This window comes from Macrobrachium rosenbergii, chromosome 7 (assembly GCF_040412425.1).
Source record: "Macrobrachium rosenbergii isolate ZJJX-2024 chromosome 7, ASM4041242v1, whole genome shotgun sequence".
NCBI classification, from domain to species: Eukaryota; Metazoa; Arthropoda; class Malacostraca; order Decapoda; family Palaemonidae; genus Macrobrachium; species Macrobrachium rosenbergii.
This window is the reverse complement of record NC_089747.1, coordinates 14,862,501-14,883,570: the sequence shown is the minus strand read 5'-3', so window position 1 is coordinate 14,883,570 and position 21,070 is coordinate 14,862,501. Positions and strand designations below refer to the sequence as shown.

General features: G+C 37.9%; 1 protein-coding gene across 9 annotated transcripts in view; it reads right to left on the bottom strand.

The window, feature by feature from the left end:
* Prp39 (pre-mRNA processing factor 39) overlaps window positions 1-21,070 on the bottom strand; it is a 165,198-nt gene that overhangs the window by 26,218 nt on the left and 117,910 nt on the right. Inside the window, exons 1-2 of one of the 9 annotated variants that reach the window (XM_067106601.1) lie at window positions 5,119-5,239; window positions 4,698-4,886 (exon numbers count right to left, since the gene is read on the bottom strand). The exons of 1 other annotated variant lie outside the window; for it this stretch is intronic. In XM_067106601.1, the coding sequence (XP_066962702.1) occupies window positions 4,698-4,705 (8 nt within the window). In that variant the 5' untranslated portion in view covers window positions 4,706-4,886; window positions 5,119-5,239. Of the gene's footprint in view, window positions 1-1,395; window positions 1,678-1,863; window positions 1,977-4,507; window positions 4,650-4,677; window positions 4,887-5,118; window positions 5,240-21,070 lie in introns of those variants that run through there. 7 more of the 9 variants (XM_067106599.1, XM_067106596.1, XM_067106600.1 and 4 more) reach the window with 7 other exon arrangements.

Below are 21,070 nucleotides of genomic sequence, written 5' to 3'. Positions count from 1 at the left end.
GCTGTCCAGGAACTTTATGGCTGGAGTAACATGAAGACTAAACAAATGGGCATAAATATGTACTGTACTGAGTGTGGGATGGCTATGTTTGCAGATGATACAGTACAAGTTGGGTGAAAGGCAGCTGAAGAAGCTAGTAATTTAACTAAGTTGAAATTGTGAGCAGGAATACGGTCATGAGGGTGAACTAAAATCAGGAAGATGGAGCAAGGTTAAAATGGATGGTGAGAGAATTAAGCACTTGATTCATATATGTAGTTGGGAATCCATACTGTATATTGGAAGATTGTAGGATGACAGAAGAGGCAAATTACAGACTATATGGAGTACGGGAGTTAGCAGGATGTGTGCCAAAGATGGGGAGGAAACTTGAACATGGAAAAAGAACTGAAAGTGGGAGATAAAAATATAGTTGACATTGTATATTAAGTGGTAAAAAAAACACTGGCAAAGGTAATAGAATGGATCGATGTGTTTTAAGAAGTTCAATCTTGTTGAGAGAATGATGGATAACATGTTGGAAAAAAAAAAAAATTCAAAAGTGTTATGGGAATGGAGATGGAAACCTGTTGTGCTGACTAAATGCCAGGAAGAATATTAAAATGGAAGAGTCTTACCTTCCAAGAAACAAGTATGTGCATGTAAAATATGAGGTGAATGACCATGTGAAAGAGGCTTTAATAAGCTGCTAATGAGCCTTTTGAGTTCGTGCATTTACAACAGGAAATGTTGCAGAAATTTACTCCATAGGGGGTTCAACTAGGATTCAGCAAGGAAAACTTGAGTGGGGCAATAAGCAATGTGTTATCTTTTCTTGAGACATCCCATTGGGGAAAACAACTTCTTGTTGGGAAAAATAAGAACGGATTTACTTGAATTAATGCAACTCTGCATAGCATTCAATGTGAAAACCTATTAGCAGATGTTACAAGATTTTTTCTCATGAAAACAATAGCCAGACACTGGATAGTTTTCACAACTTATTTAAATGGCATGAAATAATGAAAATATACAAAATAGTAAAAGGTGCTTGTATACACTTATAGCCTCTTATTTAGGCCACCTCATGTCTGATAAAATCATTGCATGTTCTACATGAAAGTACAATAAAATGCATTCTAGCCTTCATTTGGCAATCATAACAGTTTCCAGTCACTGTAAAAATTAGTAACTTAGTTTTCTACTATTATATCAAGCTCGTAACATCCTTCCCATGAAAGGATATGGGGGACTTCAGGATAGGGACGAATTAGCAATTCAAAGCAACAAGTGATCAGAATCATTCAAAGCACATTACTGCAGTCATATGAAAAAGTTCTGGTCATACATCCACCCGTATACCACTGTGTACTATATTTCACCCCAAGAAACAAAAGAGCATTACTGGAGACTAACCTGGAAGCGTAACTAAACATTTAGAAACACCAAGGCCCACGGTTCTAGCTGATACTGCTTCAAACAGGCCTATTTTTAGCCACTGGCAAAACTATATGCCATCCACTAAAAAGTTTGTTTTGTGGCAGCAAATAGTCACTGTCAAACTAGCAGCAACTCTGTAGAAGTACACTTGATGATGGAAAAATAAGAGCGTGTGTTATTTTCCACAAAACAGCCAACTGCCTGGTAATAACTGTGAGAAGGACCTCCACACAATGTAGCGTTTTCTAAAAGTGAGGCCTGAAATTGTAAAAATTACTAATACTGACAGCAGTCCACAAATTTCTTGGGAGATATATAATTGAAAATGGTATAAATTCAAGTTATGCAATTGCTGTATTATCAAGATATCACAACAGATAGTGAACAGTAAAGCTATGAGAATTCCACTAACAGTGTGTGTGCAACAACAGTGTTAAAACTGACCTTGTGCTTTAATTACTATATGATGTTCACAATGGGACATCAATAATTCAGGCTTGTGACAGACAGATCATCATGATACAGCATTTTATAAATGAAATCAGGTATTTCATCATCACACCTACGTACGTCATGAAGCCAAAAACGTGAACTAGATTCAATGTACACTGCACATTATATAATACTGTAATTTCTTTATAAAGTGGACAGAATTTCAACATATAATAGGCAGTATATATATTGATTTATGTAACATTCTCAATACTACCTCTCATTAATATTCCAGTATCATTTTACCAATAAAGTTCAGTAGATCCATGCAAATGATGGCATAAAGCAAACAACCTAGATCTTCATCATTATAGTAACCATAATTATCATCAACTGTGGCTCTTTATTACATCATTTGGGATGGAAAACCCCAACTTCATGAGTAATAAGCCATAAGCAAACAAAGTTGTAATTAAATACATTTTGCATTAAATGCTAAAATACAGGAGGGCCTGGCCATAAATAGGAGACCTGGCACTCTAAATTGGGCTAGGTTAGGACTGTAGCCAGCCTCGTTACATTTTCATCCTTATTAATTTGTGATTATACTGTTGATATGCATGAACCATGCATTTTTCCTCTAATGCTATGATTTACACATTCCATACCTTTCTAATTTGGTGCACCGCACTCATTGTGGTATTCCCCTCAAAAAAAAAAAAATAATAAAATATATAAATAAATAAAAATAAAAAAATAACACAGGCTAATTGTCCACTAAGCTCCTCAAAAATAATGGCTATACAGGGAAGGGAAAACCAAAAAATGAGTTTTGCATCAACAATAGCCTAATCAGAAATGCATAAAACACAAAACAAATTACCACCAGAAAAATACAAGTCATGTACTTAATGTGGAATTTGAATATTCTAGCATTTGACTTTCTAATGACTAACTAATCTAGCATTAATACTAATATGTATTTCAGTGATAATAAATGCTTTTCAACACTTTGATGGGATGGGTAGTCCTGTACTCATGAAGGTTCTGCATACAATGAACAAAGAACTGAAAAGAGTGTTCATCCACTCGCCACAAACTGATCTCACTTGGTCCTAAATCCCAGTCAGTCCCTTAACCTAGCCCTTATCAATTTTGAGAGTTATAAGTCAGCTGATGTGACAGGCTGATTGGTTGAGTTGGGCAGGATGCAGAGTAAGGGGTCAAATTACTTGGGGGAGGGAAGAGGGGGCCAAACCTTCCCATCCACCTCCAGCCAGGTTAGGACACTGCATCCAAGGTTTAGTTAAGTAGAGGTAAGTCTGGTCAGGCCAAATTCCCTCTGAAATACCTACTAGGCCTACAGTAGCCCTGACCCCTGACCACATTCGCTCCACTGAATTATATAAATTTGAATTCTTTTTTCAAAAGTACATCCACATTCTAAAGCAAAGGCCTGGCCTGACAAGGAAAGGGGGCAATGAGGATACATTCCTGTATTACACCGAGTCATTTAAGGGGCCCTTGGGCAGGTAAGGTCATTCCCCAATCATGCAGCTTCTGACAAACTAGGTTGTTAGATTCAGATGCATCTGCATCTCTCCAGTTTTTGCATCACCCTTCGCTGTCACATACTAAAAACATCATTTTCCACTGTACTAGGCTAGGTCTCAATTTTCGTTATGACACTGGAGGAGAATGCAGAGTGAGGGGTGACAGACTACCAAGGGGGGTCAAAGCAACCCTGGCCAGGTTAGGCCACAGTGTCCATGGTTAGATTAGGTCAAGATAAGTCTGGCTAGGTCATAATCCCTCTGAAATTGCCTACCAACAATAGAAATGCCTGCTACAGTAGCCCTGACCACTCACTCAAGATTCGCTCCAAGACGTTGCAATGGGCTAGTTAAATATATATTTGCAACAGAAATTAATGCAATATTAAACCAAATCATGTAAAATTCTATGAAAAAAAAATAGGCTCAATAACATTTGATGATAGGTTCACAAGTACACCGCTACCGTAGCCTAATAACATACAACAGGCTATCATTTTTATATTTATAATCTAGGCTAGTTCTAAAATTTAAATGGGCCCCAATAAACAAAGCTACATTAAGGTACACAGAATGGACCTAGACCTATCCTAAAAACGTTACACCCAAAACTGGGGAACCACATGCCTACGATAAGGGAGGTAGCCTTGGCAGCAGCCTGGTGGTAGTTGGCATAGTTAGTTTTGATCGTGCCATATGCTAGCAAATACCCTTATCCTAAATGAGTAGGCTGAACTTGGAACGGGAGTATTAAGTCAGATATGGACCTCCGGACTCGTAAAACCTATTAGGGCACGGGACCGGCATGCAACCTCCTTATTTTAGCCTTACCACATGCAGCGGTAACCGCTGAATGTCCCTTTGATGTGTAAGCTAACCATAAAATAACCTTTGTTTACCCTTAAACAATTTTTGTTTAACCTAATTTAATATTTGTTTATTATACATTATCCTTTGTTTACCGTATAATTAAGCGACCGTATTTGGTTTAGGGACGCACCGAGGTAATTATACGTCTGTGAATGCACCAGCTACGGCACAACATGGTTAACAGCAGGAACCCCAAAATAACCCTTATTTACCCTAAATCAACCTTTGTTTACCGTAAAACCAAGCGACCTTATTTAGTTTTGGGATGCACTGGGGTATTTCAAACGTCCTCAGCTGCTGCATAACAGCGCATGCATAACAGCAGGTAAGCTACCGCAACACATTCCTCCCAAACCTGAAATCTCCTTAGAAAATGACATAACACTACACACGAGGCATTTACCACTTCTCTGGTCAACTAACCGAAACATAATGACTAAGATGTCACATCAACTTTCGACATAACACAGCACTGGAAGTTGGTGTTCACTGGACTTAGTTTCGTACGCCGTGAAATCAAAATGGCGTCTGTGTCGAGTGGGATACGAGTTTTTATTTTTTCCTTTTAACGTAACGATCCACACATGCACGCAGGGGGAGCTCTTCTTCTTCCTACGGATTCATTTATGAAATTGAGACCAATGTAGCACAATTTATATCTACAGAAAAATTAATCAATACTGACAATCAAGTTTAATATTAGCCATTTGCTTATGCGTTATTAAATAAAGTAATGTTTTTCATGTGTACTAATGAATCTTCGTTCAACTACACACTATGATCCTTTTCGCTTAACTGTGTCCAGGTTTATAGAGAGGAATTCGGTCATCGGGCCACTGCATACCTGCTTGCGTGCTATATTTGCCAATTTCACCGAAGAATTGTCACCCTTCACGTTACGCAAGATCTTATCGAACCCGGTTTAATGCAGTGCGAGTAAATTTCTTAGCTTAGCAAGTGGGACTAGAGTATCGACCGGCCAGTTTATAATGTTTCCAAAATGGTGTAAAATTAACAAAAGGCTGCGGATCATTCCAAAAAATTTTGTGCAAGGACCTAATACCCATTCTGACTTTTTTTTTCTTTTTTGTCTTGTTTGAGCATTAAGAAATACCTCTTCATTCATTCCAGTTCTAGGAGGACGTGTTTGTCGTTTCAATAGAGGGCAGACTCAAATAAAATACAGTTGTAAAGAATCAATTCAAATAATGGATGTCAGCGTATTATTATTGTTATTATTACTTCCGACAACAAGGTTACATTTCTGATTCGGATTGTTTGTCTGCTTTAAGCAGGATTACGCCACAAGCTCTGGGTATTTTTTTTTCAGAAATTTCACCACATGTGGGCAACAAGTGATTGCTAAGTCCCCCACATGAGGGAGATATGAATGTGATATTCGTGAAACGGACTTTTTTTCTTAATGATGCGTGGTTTACAATCTCCGAAAACTTGCGGCTGTTGTTGTTGTTGTTGTGTGGTGGTTTAGCCTACAATCTCCAGACACTTGCTATTGCTGCTGCAGCTGTTGTTAATCTTACTGACGTACAAAATGGCGGTAATAAAAGAGAGGACCGAGAACGCAAATCCCGACCCAGGCTAGGTGTTAGACCGTATCGACGCTCAGACAAAGGTGCCTAAATTCAGCATATTTATATTGGGTCAAGAAATGAGAGAGTTGGCACTAGGCTGGACAATGACATGAATAAAAATTTAGCTCAAGACCTGTATACTATTACTGCTTAACCATATACGATATGTATGTATATATAAATATATAAAATGTGTGTGAGAGAGAGAGAGAGAGAGAGAGAGAGAGAGAGAGAGAGAGAGAGAATCATAATCTACCACGTGCTACAACTTTACAATCAGCTGTCACAGGGAAAGTGGGTTGATACCGATTCTCAGTGCAACAACCTGAAATCAGCAAGCATATAAATAGGTATGTAGGTCCTGACTGGTTTTATATATATATATATATATATATATATATATATATATATATATATATATATATATATATATATATATATATATAGTGTCAATTATAACATCAAAATCAAAGAAGAAAGACAGCGCTGGGAAGAACACTTCTGTGAGGTGATAAAAGAGATATGGGGGACAATTTGAGTCATATACCAAAAGCTGACGAAGCCCTGAACGTGTTTATGAATAAATTCACAGTTTCAAGTGTGGAATCAGTAGTAAAGAAGCTTTGGAGGTGGAACTAAAATGACACATGTAAACAAAGTACTGGCTTGCAGATTATGGAGTAAGGAAACAAAATCCTGATTATTATGTATTAGAAGTAATAGCTAAAGTACTTTAGAAAGTAGACCTTACTGAATGTGGCAAGTATAAACTTGCTGTACGTCAAGAATACGCATATTCAAAATGCTTATTCTCAAAAGGCTGCAGAAAAAAAAACTGATAAAAAGGTTAAAGGTAAACAAGTTGGTTTTATGAAAGGCATGAGCGGCACAACTCAGATTGTGTTAATACGCTGTGCAGCAGTAAATGGAATTTACAAACCCCTTCTGATGGCTTTTGTTGGTTGAGACGGTATTCAACTGTGTCCACAGACCGATATTACTGAAGGACTCGAGTCACTATGGCATTCCCGTTAAATATTGGAAGCTAAATGAAGTCATCGACGAACGAAGCTGATGCAAAGTGTTGTTGGGCTCTTGTCGGAAGAGTTTGCAGTAAACAGCGGAGCGTTGCAAGGGACGTTTATTTCGCCTCTGCTGTTTGTCCTTCTCGCTGATTTTATTATGGAAAAAGAGGCCAGAGACTGAAGAGACAGTTTACCTTGGAATAGCAAGTAAAAATTTGACAATGCTTGCTTTACAGAGTGCATTATGTCTCAAGAAATGGGTCTCTAAAATCTAAGCAGAATATGCATGAAGGCAAACGAGTATATTAACCCTAGATGAAGAAATGATTAAAGAGGTTGAATCTTTCAAATACTTGAAAACTGTGATATCCAGTACAGGCTCTCTCGAGTTGGAATATATTAAAAGACTAAAAAGGCATGCGAAAGCTGACTGAGATTTGGCGATTAAATACATTGTCTGTCCGTCCGCACTTTATTGTCCGTATTTTTTTCTGCCCACCCTCAGATCTTAAAAACTACTGAGGTTAGAGGGCTGCAAATTGGTATGTTGATCATCCACTCCCCAATCATCAAACATACCAAACTGCAGCTCTCTAGTCTCAGTAGTTTTTATGTTATTTATCAGAAGTTATGTTACTTAAGGTTAAAGTTAGCCATAATAGTGCTTCTGGCAACGATATAGGATAAAATTTCATGGGCCGCTGTTCATACAGTATTATACCGAGACCACCGAAAGATAGATCTATTTTCGGCGGCCTTGATTATACGCTGTACAGAAAACTCGATTGCGCTGAAGAAACCTCGGGGCATTTTTTACTTGTTTTATATCATCTGCCTCGTGTATCCAAAATCTGAGTATTAATCGGTTTCCCCAGCTTTTCTTTTACCTAATCCCAGTTCTGCTGAGAATGCTTCAGTTCATATCTTTTCCTCTTCAGTAAGATATTCAATTTAGAGGTATAAACCAATAACAGCTTAGAAATAAATAATCTCAATACCACTTCATAAGTTAAGTATACTTTAGTTTAACCAGACCACCGAGCTGATTAACAGTTCTCCTAGGGCTGGCCCGAAGGATTAGACTTATTTTACGTGGCTAAGAACCAATTGGTTACCTAGCAACGGGACCTACAGCTTATTGTGGAATCCGAACCACATTATACAGAGAACCGAATTTCTATCACTAGAAATAAATTCCTCTAATTCTTCATTGGCCGGCCAGAGACTCGAACTCGGGCCTAGCAGAGTGCTAGGCGATGACTCTACCGATTCGTCCAACGAGGAACTGATACCACTTTAAATAGCAATGAACATCAATGGCAGAGATAAACAGATATAATACTTTAATTTATAAAACAAGGGCATTATATAAACACACTGTGCCCCTGCCCAAATAATGAGTAAATAAAGTAAAAGAAAATTCTTATAACAACAAAAAGACAATCACATGACAATCAGAAACAAGAATATAAGAGTATGTCAGTTTGTATTCATAGCCTCATAAGATTTCAGTGATGAAGAATTGCGTCACTGCATTCCTAAACCTGCTGAACAGTGGCCTTTAGAAGCAGCAGAGGGGCACCCTTCTGCTTGACTGAGGATCTCTAATCCCTCCAGAATCCCCAGAGGAGTGCCTACGATAAAGGAACCCCTTGAGGAAAGTCCCCAAGAGGGCGGGACACCCATGGAAGGGAGGGCCTCTTCCGGAAATTCCCCCTGTAGGAGGGCCTTACTACAGGGGTGGTGGCCAAGGATTCCCTGGGAAGGGAAGGGATCCTTTGAAGGATGTACGCAGTATGTCGAGCACTGGTAATGCAAAGTTAATATGGAATGCAATTTGTTGCGATTTAAAGGTCCTAGGAAATCTGTGCGGATTATATGAGCGTTTCCGAGGAATGATCCAGGGGGGCATCCGAAGGAGTTGACTTGTATGTATATACCTCTCAAATTTTGATCCTCTCCCAATATATGAAGGATAGATAAAAAGAGAAAGTCTCTGTATACACTGGCAAGAAAATCATTTATCACCTGCAAGCCAGTCAATTATCAATTTGCTTTAAATTGCTGATTGGAGTAATTTCTAGAGCAGTAATTTTCAAAATACCGAGAAATGACCTTGAAAATTTTGACGTTAGAAACCTCCATGAGACTAAGTTCTCTTACAGCGAATATAAAATAATTAAAAATGCGTTGTCATTTATATCATTCTTACAAGACCAACTAATTTATGATAATTCCGCAGGCCGCCCCCCGCCTCGTCCCAGCCCCGTCAGCCTCTAGGTGTGTTGGTATATCCAAGGTCGAGAGCTTGGGTTGTAAAGTCCCCGCTCAACGGGTTTTCTATGGTGAACCTCCCATTTTCTACGGGGCCTTCCTACAAGCCTGGGTCACGCTAAACAGCCACATTTTATCTATGTAAATACGTATCTGTTACTGATTTATTTATGCCTGTTTACTTTGTACATGTGTCAGAGTATTATTGTGTCAATTCTTGTAATTTAACTTTTCATGTTATTTGTATTTACCTGTCCTGTGTCACATTAAGAACAAATGACCTCGGGTCACCTGTATCCTATTGTATGCCTTTGTATGACGTCCGCACGCCGCTTTATAAGCGGCCTGCTTTCCAAATAAAATTTGTTACGGGCTGCTCTGAGAGCAAGAGCCCGTGCTGGCACAAGACAAGATAAATCTGAAACAACCAATAAACTAGCAGTACATGTCCACCTGCTCATTATTTCGCACCTCTTATAGGGTATATCTCTGGAACAATTATCTATTCCTGAAGAAAGTACTAAATCAACTGAGGCTTGGAGTGGGTATAGAGTCTCTTTGGAACAGTCTCCGCGTATCTGATGACATGGGTGATATTTATGGTACTTCTGAAAAGGAAGCATGCTCCGAAATGGAAATTTAGTGCCTTAAAAGACAGTGAACGGTGTTGAAGGTTAGATGGCAAAAGAAATAAATTATATCCTAAAGTGCTGAAGAGCTGACCCTGGGCAGTTTTCTGGTGGGGGAAAATCAAGAAATTATTTTGTGTAAAAGGTTAAGTATAACGACTTGGAAAATGCTACAGTGCAAGGACATTTTAGCAAGCAAAGAAAGCTACAAAGGCCGGTCGAGCTAAAGCGAGTCCAACGTCTAGCGCATTTCATCCGTTTTCTTTAATAAGAAGTCCCAATACTTTGAATCCATTTTCTACAAAGGTAATAATGAGTCTACATCCATTTTCTCTGTACGTTACCTTTCCGAGTTACCTTCTTCTTCTTACCAAACTTTTAACTTTTAAGTCCTCTTTTCTGCACACATCATAAAGAAACTGCAAGCACTCCAGCTGGTCAAAAACCGATTAGAATTTTCCGTTTTATTCTCTTTGTTAATTAATGAATAATTTTAAGATAACATCAATAATAAAATACGAAAAAATGTACAAGGGTATGCAAGAGAGAGAGAGAGAGAGAGAGAGAGAGAGAGAGAGAGAGAGAGAGTTTTATCCCTGTAGGACAAGAATTACCTAAAGGAAGCTTTGTCATTTTTAAACCACTATACGACAGAATTACCGATCACTTCCATTAGCCCTATTTTTCCTGTCACTCTCTTTATATACATTTTAAATGCTGTCCAAAACAGTTGACTAACAAACAATCAATAACTCCTCTAGGCAACAGACGCATACCAGATTGTAAGGGGAACATGTTTAACTGTTCTTTTTTCGCACTGAACGCAAATTCATGTTTAATAATCTATGAGCCGGACGTACTTCTCTTTGAGCTACGGAGAGAGAGAGAGAGAGAGAGAGAGAGAGAGAGTATTCTTCATCCGTAAAACATAAACCGACGAAGATTAATATTCATTATCTTCAAAGTAACATTTCAAGGACCATAAATATTAACACACAATAATTGAATGCATAATGTTATATGATACTGCACCATCAGTAGGCCAATGATGATAATTCTGCTTTTCTCTTACAGTGCTCAATATTTTAGTCCTGTAACTAAATATGCATTACACATCTTTTAAATGTACATTATTCGCTGGTTGTTAATTGTGTAAAAAAAAACACTGCTATTAGGCCGCATAATTTTTCCGCTTCCATAACCTGATTTTATAGGATTATTTTATTTTCAAAAATTACTCATTAAAACCTAATTGGTACCAGATAATACCGACTACCTTACTAAATACATGCAGTCGATTTGCTTCTTATGTGAAATTGTTACCTTTTCCTTACGATAATGAATGATACACCACTCTCACAGATACTGAGAAACTGTCTAAATGATGGCACTTCTACCTGTGTTTTCAACAAATTACTTTTGCAATTTTGAAAAACATTAAAATCTACCTGACTAGTGGTTGAAAACTTCCGTAGAGTTGTACACTGTCTCGGTAGGTTTGCGTTAGTTAGACTTTGGGCAATAGCTCTATTTAAGTGTCATGAATTTTAGTAATAACGTTCAGCAAAATATATCGCGTACAGCTAACACCACAGTCGACCCAAGTACTTAGTTGTTAGTCGGTTACTTCGGGTTGCAACTGTGAATGGAAGGCCTACTGTAGACGAGGGTGAAACCCTTTATAAGTTCAACAAAATGGAGCGCTTTCCGCTAAACATTTATATTTCTGAACTACAAGAAACGAGTAGGCAGACGTTTAAAGTTAATCAGTTTACGAAAATTTTATTTGAATAGTCTTTCTCTAACTACCCCTGCCAAAGTTTCCGTCTTAAGTTAACACATTACAGAAATGCCATTCGGAGCAAACAAAAGGTAGTGTCACGAAATAATTTTACCACGTTTTAGTTTTCTGTAAAAGAAAATCATTGTCTGTCCGTCCGCACTTTTTCTGTCCGCCATCAAATCTTAAAAACTACTAAGGCTAGATGGCTGCAAATTGGTATGTTGACCCTCCACTCTCCAATCATCAATCATACCAAACTGCAGCCTTCTAGCCTCAGTAGTTTTTATTTCATTTAAGGTTAAAGTTAGCCATAATCGTGCGCCTGGCAACGCTATAAGACAGGCCACCGCCAAGCCGTGGTTAAGGTTTCATGGGCCAAGGTTCATATAGCATTATACCGAGACCACCGGAAGATAAATCTATTTTCGGTGGCCTTGATTATACGTTGTACAGAAAACTCGATTGTGCCCAAGAAACTTTGGCGCATCTTTTACTTTTTTTTTTTTTTATTCCACCGGCTGTTGTTCCTTCAGTCTTTCCCATTTCCTGTAAATTGCTGCAATGCATCGTCTCACGTTTACATACATTTCTGATTTGGAAATAATGTAAAAGTTAGGTATACCTTAGTTTAATCAGACCACTGAGCTGATTAACAGCTCTCCTAGGGCTGGCCCGAAGGATTAGACTTATTTTACGTGGCTAAGAACCAATTGGTTACCTAGCAACGGGACCTACAGCTTATTGTGGGATCCGAACCACATTATGACGAGAAATGAATTTCTATCACCAGAAATGAATTCCTCGAATTCTTCACTGGCCGGACGGAGACTCGAACGCTGGGCCAACAGCGTGCTAACCGAGAGCTCTAGAAATAATGTAACACTGTGGCTAATGTAGAAAACGAACATTGTGGTTGTGTCTCTGCAATAATACGGTATTAAATAGCCTTTTCGGTCATTCCGTATTCACTGAGAACTTCAGTTGATCAAAACAGACTTCCAAACGCTTCTTGCAACTTAACAGGCAGTGATGGATGTAAATGAGGATCCTAATTCCCTGACCACGGTCACCTATCCCATCAATGACTGGATCTTATATTTTTTCAGCTTCATAGCCATACAAACTAGCTTTCTAGTTCATCTCTGGCATTCACTTTTGGCTATCTCTCTCTCTCTCTCTCTTTTCAGGCCAAACCAGTTAATTCTAGCAACTGGAAATGAGCACTTCCAGAAAATTAGGTGGATGTTTGAGATTAACAGACGCTGTTCAGAGCTTGTGAGGTGTAATCAGATCCACGCGCCATATCAAATGACTCGGTCATTAAGGTAATCGCTCCTTGGCTATTTCTGGACATTAGATTGATGTCTGAATTAGAGAAAATGAGGTAGTGTTCATTTGACAGTCCTCTCAATTCAAAGGACCTTACTCTATATGGGGAGAATTTTATCGAGTTGGATAAGAGAAAACTGCTCGAGTGGGTGTCGCCCTGTTGCGGTTGAGAGGTAACTTTAAGCTCATTTAAAAGCCACAAGCACAAGTTCTCCTTACGTTCAACAGAGTTCTCTTATTTCTCCGAAAATTAATGGTCAAATTTCATGTACTGTACTCTCGGCACGTGCATTGTGCTTTAACCAAGACTTATTTAATAACAACACGAAAGAAGAATAATTAAATTACCAAAGTACAATTATGCTGATGTTGCCATAGGAGGCGGAGAGCTGGTGGGCAGCAGGACTGGATGAGTCAACAATGTGTGACGTCATGTTCTTCTCCATGGCAGCCGTAGGAGCATAATGTTCCGTTGAGTTTGGTTAATTTTCCTTTTTAACATGGGCAATGGGGTTCGTTAACATTATGGAAAATACGATAAACAGAAAGGGAACATAAAAAAAATTAGAAAATTCTGATAATTTCATCTCGATTATAACTTGCGAAGCATCTTTATCATAGGGCTAGAATATGGCGACTAGGCGTGCATACCATTTCTGGGAATGACGTAACGCAATACAGGTGGCCTCAGCTGACGGATGGATGGACGGACGGATGACCAAGCTGATTCTATTCTGATTTGATTATTTGACGAAGCAGATACACTATCGCCGCCTGAGTAAAGGTGCTGCATCTGAAAGAGGCTGGCTACGTGTTGTTCTTTGCACTTTCTCTGGATTCTTTGCAGAGTTGCTAACTAAAAAGTAGGAGTGCCGCTGAGTCGTGGTACACGGTAAATGCTCCCGCTTTCTCTTTGCGTTACAATGCACAGGAATGCTGCTGCTAAGGACACGAAAGGCACTTGTTGATCTTTGGTGCTATCGGTCGTGGTGGAAATGGGGGTCTCGCAGAGAGAGAGAGAGAGAGAGAGAGAGAGAGAGAGAGAGAGAGAGAGAGACTGCCTCACGCAGTCCCCACCTCACCACCTTAATAAAAATCAGCCTTGACGCATTGTCAGAACAGTTACCATATTTGCAGATGAATAGTGTACTCTGGGGCCATCTGTTGGGTCGCTTGCGAAATCAAAAGAAAACCTGACTGTTATTTTGCTTATTTCCAGCCTTGGCCTCCTGCGTCGAATGGAGGAGTGGGGTGAAAAGAAATTATATGCTCTAAACAAGTGGATCATGCTAGACTGTCTCTTTCCTTTCATTTTCAACAAAATCTCATGGTTGTAGATACATGTTTCATTGGACAATTTTTTCCTAGTTAACGTGCATTTTGAAAACTTGATTCCTGACTTGACTTAGCCCTCTCTCTCTCTCTCTCTCTCCTGAATAACAAATGTGCCATTTCGCTTCGTAGCGTAAGTGGTAGCAACTGATTCTAAGATATGGAAAGTATATTAGGCACATTTCCATAAACACTCAATAATGTTCCTCTGTTGTCCTTAGCAGTAAATGAAGTACCTGCTCGTTAGTAGAAAAGAACAGAAGGACCTCCACGAAATAATCTTTCTGTAGGTGGTAATGAGAAAATCATTATGCACAAAAGGTGAAAAGATTTATCAAAAATTTCCAAAAGATAAAAAATCAAGGTTAGTACAAAACAGAAAAAAAAATCTCAACCTAAACATCACCTAAGGATATCACGAGCTTGGACCTAGGATAGTTTCTCAAGACCTTGTCTGAAGGGCGTTCATCATCATTCCTAGCGAGACATTTTAACACCCCCCACAGTTAATGAGAATGAATAAGTACTTCAGAGAATGCTCAGTCTCCCCAAGGTTGTTGTGCAGCTGGACTACAAAAGTTCAAGCGAAGATGCAACACATCTACCCTAAAACAGTTCTCTTTGTATTTTAATAGTTTACTTACATTCTCATCTATTTATTTATTTATCAGTTTGTTGATTTATTTTTTTTTCTTTTTTAATAACTGGTCTCTTCTTTTTGTATTTCTTATAACGCTCTGTTGCTTCTTTCAAATGAGCACCATATTCTTTGGAAGCTTGAATTTCAAATCAATGGCTCCTGTAGGCGTGTTCCATATGAATAGGATTCATCTTCTGAATAATAATAATAATAATAATAATAATAATAATAATAATAATAATAATAATAATAATAATAATAATAATAATAATAATAATAGTATACTATTAATGACAGACGCAATGTTATTCTTTGTCAAAAACCGCAAAACCTTCTCGTCGTCACTTGTATAAGATTCACTCTTTTGTTCAACCGAATAAAAAACCAATTTCATATCGCAACATACGAACGAAGGAGATCGAGAAGGTTTCTACCGCCTTTAGCTAGTGCACACACTGTCAAGCTAACAGTTGAAGGCTTCTACCGCCTCAGCTAGTGCAGACTCTGTCAAGCTAACAGTTGAAGGTTTCTACCGCCTTAGCTAGAGCAGATTTTGTCAAGCTAACAGTTGAAGGTTTCTACCGCCTAAGCTAGAACAGATTCTGTCAAGCTAACAGTTGAAGGTTTCTACCGCCTTAGCTAGAGCAGATTCTGTCAAGCTAACGGTTGAAGGTTTCTACCGCCTTAGCTAGAGCAGATTCTGTCAAGCTAACAGTTACAGAGTCTGTCAAGCTAACAGTTACACCAAGCAAAATTTCCTAGATCCAAGGAAGAGCGACTTGAAACGACTTGATTGAACAGAACAGGTCTGAAAGGTTTCGAGGATGACAATGTAGGCGCAGCTGACATGGCCGCTGACAGGATTCACTAATAGGGCTGTATTTAGATCATTTTACGTGCCCCTCTTCTGAGTGTGCATGCAACGAGAGAGAGAGAGAGAGAGAGAGAGAGAGAGAGAGAGAGAGAGAGTATACCCAAAAAGAGGCACTTTTATTGTGCTGTTAAATCATTGAAGAAAAAGCTAAATCCACATTTCCTCGTCACGTACAGGTTTTCTTTTTTTTTCTTTTTTTGCTAAGTACGGGAGGGTAACATGCAATTCTAACACACGATGTCTCAATGGTGAGACTTTTTCAGTTCGATACAAGAAGCAGATTTAAACGTGGAACTGAAGACAAAGAGGGGCAATCTTTTAGTCTTTTGGACTAACAAATCACCGAGTTCGAGTCATGAGGGCATTCTATGCTGATCAAACATTTAGCTAACAAAAGATGCCAAAGGAGTCTTGTTAACTTAACAACAAAATCCAACATGGAAAAATCCACTATTTTGAGAAACCTCTTTTGGCACCTCTTAAGTAATTCTCTAAAGAAGTAATTTGGTGTTATTTTAATTGAATAAATAAATGGTTTCCTCGGGCTATAATGCTCATGGTGTCGTGGCAATAACGTCGAACCTTCACCTCGTACTTTCTCCACCTCCCTTCAGCAGCATCACTAGTCCTATCTGACCCTCTGCCTCCAGAGCCTTCGGTCCTGGACAATTTATTTCATAATTATACGTCTAGCGTTGATCCACATCACACTTCCCAAGGTCGGAGTAGCGCAAAACAATTTATTACAGTAAATTTAAATTTCTGCCATTCCGAATTTTGGAAGCATCACAGACCATGAAACAAAATATTCTGTCGGATTATACTTGCGCAATCTTACTCTGTTAGTTGTCGGCTTAACTGTAACCTACTGCCGAGTGTATCTGATCGCTAAAGAGTGCTTCAAGCTTCAGTGAAGCCTGGTTCGTTATATAGCAGGGGCATTATCAATCCGCAGCTGTTCTCTTCTTTTTTCGAGGAATTGGACTTGTAATAAAGAAGTGATTCTGAACTAACAAAGCAAACGCGAAAAAGATTTGTGACATTTCTGGATACGAAGAATACCACTCAAACCTCTTCGCCAACCCAGTTTCTGACTTGGAAAAAAAAAAAAGTGACATTTTATCCTGTCTTATTTTCCCACTAGCCTTTTTTTTTCATGGGAGAGGCAGCTCAATCGCTTCCTTTTAGGACTCAGAAACCGCTCGTTATCCTCTCAAATCAGTATTTTTTGGGTTCTTCATCCTACTATTTTCCTTTATGAAAACAACAATACTGGGAACTCAATACTAGAAGTATAGTGTAGAGACTTCAACTTCTGCTCTACAATAAAAGAAAATGGCATGTTTCCTACCATTATACGCAATTTTGAATCTATATTAATTATTGTAAGACGCTATTCAAATCATTTGAACAATTGCGTAAGAGGAAAAGATAATGAACCATCATTCAGCATTAACATGAACCTTTAGATCATACGCCGGTTTATTTAATACAATTAAGTGTTGAAAAAAACTGTTTTAGGCAAAATGGTTGCCATTCACAACAAAAGTATCAATAAAACATAATACACAGCCATGTACCATCTAAAAGAAAAAAATAAACAAGTACACTCAATCAAAATTCGAAACAGCCGTCCAAAAACGTAACGAACTGTGTATAAACATGTACGTGCAGAGTTAAAGGATCTAAAAAAAAAAAAAGAAAAGGAAACATAAAATATTACATTACATATATAAAAATCAAACACTAGAATTAAAAGCAGGCAAATCAAACGTACAGTTCCATGAAGTCATTTGTGCTCCGAGATTAAATAAAGGTGTCTCACCAATTGAAGAGTATCATAGGCATTGATAAGGTTAAAATTATCCAAGGGGAAACCAGCATTGTTTTTGTTTTATCTTTTTAATGTTATTATTTTCCCATAATAATGTCATTTTTGCCTCCGATGTCGTCGGCGTTACCAAACGATTATTATTTAAAAAAAAAAATACAGATGAAAATAACGTGTAAACAAGAAAAAATTTCAGTGGGAAATAAATAAAAGCATAAATAAGCAGCAGACTATGAGTAAACTAGGAAACAGTCATGTTAAGTCACAAAGCACTTTGAAGGAGGTTCAACTCCCTTAAACTTGCGAGGATAAAAGACTTTCGAGCACCAGCAAATAAAGAGAATACATAGTATATATATATACATATATATATTTATACATATAAATATATATATATGTATATATAAATGCTTATATATATTTATACATATAAATATATATACACATATATATGATTGTGTTTCCTCGTTTTTTTATGGTGTTCTTAGTCTTTATTTTTGTAAGTTCAATAAGCTGAAGGTTACGTTTAAGTGCCTTGTGACTTTGTGTCTTTTCTTTATATTTATCAGCTGCTGTGTGCATTCGTTTCCCCACTGAAATGTTCTTATATACACGCTCTTGACATCTGGATTTTTGTAACAAAAATGATAACCGCTTGGAAAAGGCGATAATGTAGGTCATACTTTGAACGAAGCATTACACTGTCCATATTTATGCCTTTTAGGCAATTATAGAAATGAGCTAGGGCGCAAAGAAAAAATAAAAACGTGCACCTCACACACACACACATATATATATATATATACATATATATATATATATATATATATATATATATATATATATATATATATATATATATATATAATATATATTAATATATATACTGTATATTCTGTGTGTGTGTGTGTGTGTGTGGAGTGCACGCACCTCTCTCTCACACAAACACACACTCACACACATTATATATATATATATATATATATATATATATATATATATATATATATATATATATATGTATATATATATATATATATATATATATATATATATATATATATATATATATATATATATATATATATATATATATATATATTGTATATGTGTGTGAGAGTGGTTTTATCCTCCTGCGTGCCTTAGCACACTTTCATGATGATTCCAAAAAGGTATAAACATCGACACAAACACTTGATTCATAGGATGACCTCACTGTTACTCAGGAGACGCCCTGTGGAACATACTGCTATTTTAAGGGGGACATGGGTAGGACATCCTGCCTTTCCCCGTGATATCCTTCACGCGGTGACGTCTTGTTGACTTTATCATCCTTCGTCAATCTCTGCGGTTCTCAGTAAATCCTTCTTTTCCTTTAGCCTTTGTTATTCATCCGAAACCGATGCAAAGCCGCGTTGACGTCACGGAGAATATGGGGTTACAAGGGATTTCAAAAGAGGTCGTTGGGAAATAGTTCAAAAGGAAACTGCTATTTTATGTAGCGTATTTTCATTTGTATATTTTTTTCTTCTCTTTCCGTTTTACCTAAACACCTGGCCCCTTTAGACAGTGTGGCTCAAACAAGGTGCAACTATTTCGGTTTTCAACAAATGTCTTGGGTATTCAAGGGACTGTTGTGTCAAAGGCGTCTGCCAGTTCTTGGTTGTCAACCGTCCAGGTACCATATTAATATGTTAAAATTACCTCATTACTACCTTATCAAATTAGAGAATAAACTATTCTACGTCACAAGCCACTGCTGTACTATAAGGCGAAGGATTTACGATTAAAATATTTAATAAGGAGAAATGTGATAAGATATAATGTACCAGCGTGCATTTTTTCCATTCTTGTTTCTATTATTATTCTTCAAAAATTAATTATCTATTACTGAAATTATGTATCCTGCTATGTTTTTTTATTTGAGAAAGACCTACAAGGCAGCTTTCTTTCATTTCTCTCCGAATACAACTCCGACCACTCATCTCGGAAAATTCAGTTATTCATAGCGCTTACTCCTCCTCACACGTCCACCCTGTGCTCATGAATTCGCTTCTTAAAAATCTTTGTTCCTTCGTAATACTATCTTGTATTCGAGATGCAAATCTCCTTCCTTTTTATACATGACTCGTCAGACTTAAGGTTTTTCCTCTACCTAGAAATTAACTTAATAATGTATAGCAGGCTGTCTCGAGACCTTTAACATATCAGCATCCATCTTAACAGCAAGCGAAATCTGATGACGTGAGCTATACACGCGTTCTACAGTACTGTAGTGAAAATCCTTAACATACTTCCACGACAATAATTACGATTTAGAATTCTTGACCAGCTGAATATTTTCTCTTCAATTTTATTACCGAGATGACATACAGACTGCTCTTAATATACATCATAAAAGCAGACAGACTCCCCGCCCCTCATTCAAGTACATCCTCGAGAAATAAATTAAGATACGATCTGAGTTCATTACAACGGGGAATTTCGCTAAAGTCTTATAAGAAAAGATCCCCGTTAATGATGCCGGTGTCTGGAGCGAGAGCGACCTTCTACAAACATATGTCAGTTAAACTATTATGAGCTGAGTGTGGGCGTTATTGAACGAGACCATTATTTCCTCGGGCGTCTGGGTTAATCATCCTTGAGAGAGAGAGAGAGAGAGAGAGAGAGAGAGAGAGAGAGAGAGAGAATTTTTTCGCTTTGAATTAAAAGTGTGTCTGTAGCAATGTATAGTTCAAATCCAGACAAATACTTAAGAGAATAATGATACATTACGATGTTTGAAAATAGTCATACCAGCTAATATACAAATGAACCTCTGAGAGAGAGAGAGAGAGAGAGAGAGAGAGAGAGAGAGAGAGAGAGAGAGTTTTCACTGAGAAGTGTTTCTATAGCATTTGTATACTTCAAATTCTAAAATTATGATACTTTATGAGGTTTGAAAATAGTCATAAAAGCAAATATGCAAGTGAAATGAGAGAGAGAGAGAGAGAGAGAGAGAGAGAGAGAGAGAGAGAGAGAGAGTGAGAGAGAGAGAGAATTTTTTCGCTTGGACTCAGAAGTGTTCCTGTAGGAATGTATAGCTCAAATCCTAACAAATACATTACGATGCTGAAAATGAATCAGGCAAGCGAATATACAAATGAATCAGAGAGAGAGAGAGAGAGAGAGAGAGAAAGGAAGGGGTGTTGTCGGGCTTCGTCTACCTACACAGCTTCTCATGGCCCAAACGGCCTACACTTACTACAGATAAATAATCCATAAGGTGCTCTCTCTCTCTCTCTCTCTCTCTCTCTCTCTCTCTCTCCACCCTTGATACTACTTTCTCGCGGCGACGCCGCCCCGTACGATCCACGTCCTAATGGGCGAGACGGGTAGTGTGAAGACGCGGAAAAATTTATTAAATCTCAAGATTGTTTTTAATGGTTTAATGGCGGTCTGGTACATGATGGATAGTACTTGATGGTCTTCGGTGACTTAATTATGT